General features: G+C 45.9%; 1 protein-coding gene across 1 annotated transcript in view; it reads left to right on the forward strand.

The window, feature by feature from the left end:
- The window catches only part of LOC124039498 (contactin-associated protein-like 2), a 424,109-nt gene that overhangs the window by 357,919 nt on the left and 58,690 nt on the right, over window positions 1-7,500 (forward strand). Inside the window, exon 16 of the mRNA XM_046355525.1 lies at window positions 4,533-4,689. Within this exon, the coding sequence (XP_046211481.1) occupies window positions 4,533-4,689 (157 nt within the window). The remainder of the gene's footprint in view (window positions 1-4,532; window positions 4,690-7,500) is intronic.

Raw genomic sequence — 7,500 nt, forward strand, 5'->3', positions numbered from 1 at the left:
ACCTACTTGAGACAGAGAGATATTGTGTATTTCAGAGATAACCGTTGTCACCTACGTGAGACAGAGAGATATTGTGTGTTTCAGAGATAACCGTTGTCACCTACGTGAGACAGAGAGATAGTGTGTGTTTCAGAGATAACCGTTGTCACCTACGTGAGACAGAGAGATATTGTGTGTTTCAGAGATAACCGTTGTCACCTACGTGAGACAGAGAGATATTGTGTGTTTCAGAGATAACCGTTGTCACCTACGTGAGACAGACAGATATTGTGTGTTTCAGAGATAACCGTTGTCACCTACGTGAGACAGAGAGATATTGTGTGTTTCAGAGATAACCGTTGTTACCTACGTCAGACAGAGAGATATTGTGTGTTTCAGAGATAACCGTTGTCACCTACGTGAGACAGAGAGATATTGTGTGTTTCAGAGATAACCATTGTCACCTACGTGAGACAGAGAGATATTGTGTGTTTCAGAGATAACCATTGTCACCTACGTGAGACAGAGAGATATTGTGTGTTTCAGAGATAACCGTTGTCACCTACGTGAGACAGAGAGATATTGTGTGTTTCAGAGATAACCGTTGTCACCTACGTGAGACAGAGAGATATTGTGTGTTTCAGAGATAACCGTTGTCACCTACGTGAGACAGAGATATTGTGTGTTTCAGAGATAACCGTTGTCACCTACGTGAGACAGAGAGATATTGTGTGTTTCAGAGATAACCGTTGTCACCTACGTGAGACAGAGAGATATTGTGTGTTTCAGAGATAACCGTTGTCACCTACGTGAGACAGAGAGATATTGTGTGTTTCAGAGATAACCGTTGTCACCTACGTGAGACAGAGAGATATTGTGTGTTTCAGAGATAACCGTTGTCACCTACGTGAGACAGAGAGATATTGTGTGTTTCAGAGATAACCGTTGTCACCTACGTGAGACAGAGAGATATTGTGTGTTTCAGAGATAACCGTTGTCACCTACGTGAGACAGAGAGATATTGTGTGTTTCAGAGATAACCGTTGTCACCTACGTGAGACAGAGAGATATTGTGTGTTTCAGAGATAACCGTTGTCCCCTACGTGAGACAGAGAGATATTGTGTGTTTCAGAGATAACCGTTGTCACCTACTTGAGACAGAGAGATATTGTGTGTTTCAGAGATAACCATTGTCACCTACGTGAGACAGAGAGATATTGTGTGTTTCAGAGATAACCATTGTCACCTACTTGAGACAGAGAGATATTGTGTGTTTCAGAGATAACCATTGTCACCTACGTGAGACAGAGAGATATTGTGTGTTTCAGAGATAACCGTTGTCACCTACGTGAGACAGAGAGATATTGTGTGTTTCAGAGATAACCGTTGTTGTTTCTTACTCCTCTCCTCCCTATACTGGTTCTCTTCAATTATAATATTCTTAGCATTTTCAATTTGGGATTTTATCATAAACAACAGAAGAGAAGTCCAATATCCTTATATTGTGAACATTATTTAAAATAAATCGGAAAGCCATCTTCTCCTGTCTCACACACATACTCATCTTCAGACCTCTTGACTTTTCCCACAATGTATTCAATTATTTTCCCCCTCATCAATCTACACACAATACCCCATAATGACAAAGCAAAAACAGGAATGTCACATTTACATAAGTATTCAGACCCTTTACTCAGTACTTTGTTGAAGCACCTTTGGCAGCAATTACAGCATCAAGTCTTCTTGGTTATGACGCTACAAGCTTGGCACACCTGTATTTGTGGAGTTCCTCCCATTCTTCTCTGCAGATCCTCTCAAGCTCTGTCAGGTTGGATAGGGAGCGTCGCTGCACAGCTATAATCAGGTCTCTCCAAAGATGTTAGTTCGGGTTCAAATCCGGGTTTTGGCTAGGCCACTCAAGGACATTCAGAGACTTGTCCCGAAAACACTTCTGCGTTGTCCTGTTGGAAGGTGAACCTTCACCCCAGTCTGAAGTCCTGAGTGCTCTGGAGCAGGTTTTCATCTAGGATCTCTCTGTGCTTTGCTCCGTTCATCTTTCCCTCGATCCTGACTAGTCTCCCAGTCCCTGCCACTGACAAAACATTCCCACAGCATGATGCTGCCACCACCATGCTTCACCATAGGGATGGTGCCAGGTTTCCTCCAGACGCTTGGCATTCAGGCCACAGGCTCTCCAATCTCCACAGAGAAACTCTGGGGCTCTGTCAGAGTGACCTTTGGGTTCTTGGTCTCCTCCCTGACCAAGACCCTTCTCCCCCTACTGCTCAATTTGGCCAGGGGGCCAGCTCTAGGAAGAGTATTGGTGGCTACAAACTTCTTTCATTTAAGAATGATGGAGGTCACTGTGTTCTTGGGGATTTTAAATGCTGCAGAAATGTTTAGGTATCCTTCCCAGATCTGTGCCTCAACACAATTCTGTCTCTTAGCTCTGTGGACAATTCCTTTGACCTCATTGCTTGGTTTTTGCTCTGACATGCACTGTCAACTGTGAGACCTTATATAGACAGGTGTCTGCCTTTCCAAATCATGTCCAAACAATAGAATTTACCACAGGTGGACTCCAATCATGTTGTAGATACATCTCAAGGATGATCAATGGAAACAGGATGCACCTGAGTTTAATTTTGAGCTAGCTAACATAACGGTACATAACGCTCTGTTGTCCGTAAGGACAGCGTTGCTAATAAATTGTCAGCCAACATAACATGTAACATAAGTTATTTGAAAAATCATTACTCATCGGACTTCAGACTGCATATATTCCGCCATCTTCTGAAGAATCTGAAAACGTTGTGAAGCCACGCCCATTTTCTGAAGAATCTGAAAACGTTGTGAAGCCACGCCCATTTTCTGAAGAATCTGAAAACGTTGTGAAGCCACGCCCATTTTCTGAAGAATTGCATTAAGCGCCCTAAAAGCACGGGAATAGTGTCCACTGCTTGTGTACTTCGTATTTTGGAAAATTTAGTACGACATTCGGGAGCTCTGACATATGGACTATATCCATACTATGACCAATAAACATACTAACTATATCCATACTATGACCAATAAACATACTAACTATATCCATACTATGACCAATAAGCATACTGACTATATCCATACTATGACCAATAAACATACTAACTATATCCATACTATGACCAATAAACATACTAACTATATCCATACTATGACCAATAAGCATACTAACTATATCCATACTATGACCAATAAGCATACTAACTATATCCATACTATGACCAATAAACATACTAACTATATCCATACTATGACCAATAAGCATACTACAAACTCCATACTCATGTCACAAATAGTGCGGTTAGTGCAGTTGGTATGAGTATTCGAACACAGCTCTGCTCTTTCCATGAGATAGACTGACCAGGTGAATCCAGGTGAAAGCTATGATCCCTTATTGATGTCACTTGTTAAATCCGCTTCAATCAGTGTAGATGAAGGGGAGGAGACGGGTTAAAGAGGGATTTTTAAGCCTTGAGACAATTGATACATGGATTGTGTGTGTGTGTCATTCAAAGGGTTAATGGCCAAGACTAAATATTTGAGTGCCTTTGAACAGTAGGTGCCAGACACACCGGTTTGAGTTAAGAACTGCAACGATGCTGGGTATTTCACACTCAACAGTTTCCCGTGTGGGTCAAGAATGGTCCACCACCCAAAGGACATCCAGCCAACTTGACACAACTGTGGGAAGCGGTGGGGTCAACACGGGCCAGCATCCCTGTGGAACGCTTTCGACACCTTGTAGTCCATGCCCAAACAAATTGAGGCTGTTCTGAGGGCAACTCAATATTAGGACGGTGTTCCTAATGTTTTGTACAGAGTGAAATCCAGAGTGGTGCAGTGGTCTAAGGCACTGCATCTCAGTGCAAGAGGCGTCACTACAGTCCCTGGTTTGAATCCAGGCTGTGTCACATCTGGCTGTGATTTGGTGGGTGGCTCACAATTGGCCCAGTGTCATCTGGGTTTGGCTGGGGTAGGCCGGCATTATAACTAACTTGGCTGGGGGAGGCTGTCATTATAACTAACTTGGCTGGAGGAGGCTGTCATTATAACTAACTTGGCTGGGGGAGGCTGTCATTATAACTAACTTGGCTGGGGGAGGCTGTCATTATAACTAACTTGGCTGGGGAGGCTGTCATTACAACTAACTTGGCTGGGGGAGGCTGTCATTACAACTAACTTGGCTGGGGAGGCTGTCATTACAACTAACTTGGCTGGGGGAGGCTGTCATTATAACTAACTTGGCTGGGGGAGGCTGTCATTATAACTAACTTGGCTGGGGGAGGCTGTCATTATAACTAACTTGGCTGGGGGAGGCTGTCATTATAACTAACTTGGCTGGGGGAGGCTGTCATTATAACTAACTTGGCTGGGGGAGGCTGTCATTATAACTAACTTGCCTAGTTAAATAAAGGTTAAATAAAACACACAAAGAGACACAAGAAAGAGAGACTTAGATTGGAAATCTGTGTTTTTATACTAATATCTGTGTGTGTGTGTCTCCTCAGAGGGAACCCCTTACACATGGTGGGTGGGTAGGAGCAGTGAGAAACATCTCTACTGGGGAGGATCAGGCCCGGGGATACAGAAGTGTTCCTGTGGTATCGACAGGAACTGTACTGACCCCAAATACGACTGTAACTGTGACGCTGACCACAAACAATGGTGAGTACAGGCATGGGGGGGTGTGTGTGTGTGTGTGTGTGTGTGTGTGTGTGTGTGTGTGTGTGTGTGTGTGTGTGTGTGTGTGTGTGTGTGTGTGTGTGTGTGTGTGTGTGTGTGTGTGTGTGTGTGTGTGTGTGTGTGTGTGTGTGCAGTCACATTTGCATGTGTTTCTGATACAAATAACATTTTACATGCATTTTCAATATTCGTATGATGCATTTTTTGTGGCCTCCTTTGAATGCATTTGTGAAAAGAGTGTCTGCTGAATGACTGATTTATTGAATGTAAATTTGACAGAAACAACAGGGTATGTGTTGGGTGTTGAGGCAGTGAGCGATGTCTCCCCTCCTCCAATAATAACACAACGTTGTGTTTCCTCTCTCTCTATATCATTTATTTATTCTTCTCTCGCTCTATCATTTTCTCTCTTCCTCTCCCCCTCTTTCTTCGCATCTCCCCGTCTCTCTTCCCATCTCCCCGTCTCTCTTCTCATCTCCCCGTCTCTCTTACCATCTCCCCGTCTCTCTTACCATCTCCCTGTCTCTCTTCCCATCTCCCTGTCTCTCTTCCCATCTCCCTGTCTCTCTTCTCATCTCCCCGTCTCTCTTACCATCTCCCCGTCTCTCTTACCATCTCCCTGTCTCTCTTCTCATCTCCCTGTCTCTCTTCCCATCTCCCTGTCTCTCTTCTCATCTCCCCGTCTCTCTTCCATCTCCCTTCATCTCTTCTTCCCATCTCCCTGTCTCTCTTCTCATCTCCCTGTCTCTCTTCCTCATCTCCCTGTCTCTCTTCTCATCTCCCTGTCTCTCTTCTCATCTCCCTGTCTCTCTTCTCATCTCCCGTCTCTCTTCCCATCTCCCTGTCTCTCTTCTCATCTCCCTGTCTCTCTTCTCATCTCCCCGTCTCTCTTACCATCTCCCTGTCTCTCTTCCCATCTCCCTGTCTCTCTTCTCATCTCTCTCTTCCATCTCCCTGTCTCTCTTCCCATCTCCCTGTCTCTCTTCCCATCTCCCTGTCTCTCATCCCATCTCCCTGTCTCTCATCCCATCTCCCTGTCTCTCATCCCATCTCCCTGTCTCTCATCCCATCTCCCTGTCTCTCATCCCATCTCCCTGTCTCTCTTCCCATCTCCCTGTCTCTCTTCCCATCTCCCTGTCTCTCATCCCATCTCCCTGTCTCTCTTCCCATCTCCCTGTCTCATCTCCCGTCTCTTCTTACCATCTCCCTGTCTCTCTTCTCATCTCCCTGTCTCTCTTCCCATCTCCCTGTCTCTCTTCCCATCTCCCTGTCTCTCTTCCCATCTCCCTGTCTCTCTTCTCATCTCCCTGTCTCTCTTCTCATCTCCCTGTCTCTCTTCCCATCTCCCTGTCTCTCTTCTCATCTCCCTGTCTCTCTTCTCATCTCCCTGTCTCTCTTCTCATCTCCCTGTCTCTCTTCTCATCTCCCTGTCTCTCTTCTCATCTCCCTCTCTCTCTCATCTTCTCATCTCCCTGTCTCTCTTCTCATCTCCCTGTCTCTCTTCATCTCCCTGTCTCTCTTCTCATCTCCCTGTCTCTCTTCTCATCTCCCTGTCTCTCTTCTCATCTCCCTGTCTCTCTTACCATCTCCCTGTCTCTCTTCCCATCTCCCTGTCTCTCTTCCCATCTCCCTGTCTCTCTTCTCATCTCCCTGTCTCTCTTCTCATCTCCCTGTCTCTCTTCCCATCTCCCTGTCTCTCTTACCATCTCCCTGTCTCTCTTCCCATCTCCCTGTCTCTCTTCTCATCTCCCTGTCTCTCTTCCCATCTCCCTGTCTCTCTTACCATCTCCCTGTCTCTCTTCCCATCTCCCTGTCTCTCTTCCCATCTCCCTGTCTCTCTTCCCATCTCCCTGTCTCTCTTCTCATCTCCCTGTCTCTCTTCCCATCTCCCTGTCTCTCTTCTCATCTCCCGTCTCCCTGTCTCTCTTCCATCTCCCTGTCTCTCTTCCCATCTCCTGTCTCTTCTCATCTCTCTCTCTTCCCATCTCCCCTCTCTCTTCTCTCTTCCCATCTCCCTGTCTCTCTTCCCATCTCCCCCTGTCTCTCTTCCCATCTCCCTGTCTCTCTTCCTCATCTCCCTGTCTCTCTTCTCATCTCCCTGTGTCTCTCTTCTCATCTCCCTGTCTCTCTTCTCATCTTACCATCTCCCCGTCTCTCTTCTCATCTCCCTGTCTCTCTTCTCATCTCCCTGTCTCTCTTCCCATCTCCCTGTCTCTCTTCTCATCTCCCTGTCTCTCTTCTCATCTCCCTGTCTCTCTTCCCATCTCCCTGTCTCTCTTCTCATCTCCCGTCTCTCTTCCCATCTCCCCGTCTCTCTTCTCATCTCCCTGTCTCTCTTCCCATCTCCCTGTCTCTCTTCTCATCTCCCGTCTCTCTTACCATCTCCCCGTCTCTCTTCTCATCTCCCTGTCTCTCTTCTCATCTCCCCGTCTCTCTTCCCATCTCCCTGTCTCTCTTCCCATCTCCCTGTCTCTCTTCCCATCTCCCTGTCTCTCTTCCCATCTCCCTGTCTCTCTTCCCATCTCCCTGTCTCTCTTCCCATCTCCCTGTCTCTCTTCCTTCTCTCTGTCTCTTTTTACAGTAACAGATTAGTGTTATTGAGTGTCTCTCCCTCTTTCCATTAATAATGTGTGTATTCATGTTTTTTTCTCCGGAGCTATAGCACACACACATCTCTATTTCCCCTCATAATGTTGGGATCATCACACACATCTCTATTTCCCCTCATAATGTTGGGATCATCACACACATATCTATTTCCCCTCATAATGTTGGGATCATCACATACATCTC

Source organism: Oncorhynchus gorbuscha, linkage group LG07 (assembly GCF_021184085.1).
Source record: "Oncorhynchus gorbuscha isolate QuinsamMale2020 ecotype Even-year linkage group LG07, OgorEven_v1.0, whole genome shotgun sequence".
NCBI classification, from domain to species: domain Eukaryota; kingdom Metazoa; phylum Chordata; class Actinopteri; order Salmoniformes; family Salmonidae; genus Oncorhynchus; species Oncorhynchus gorbuscha.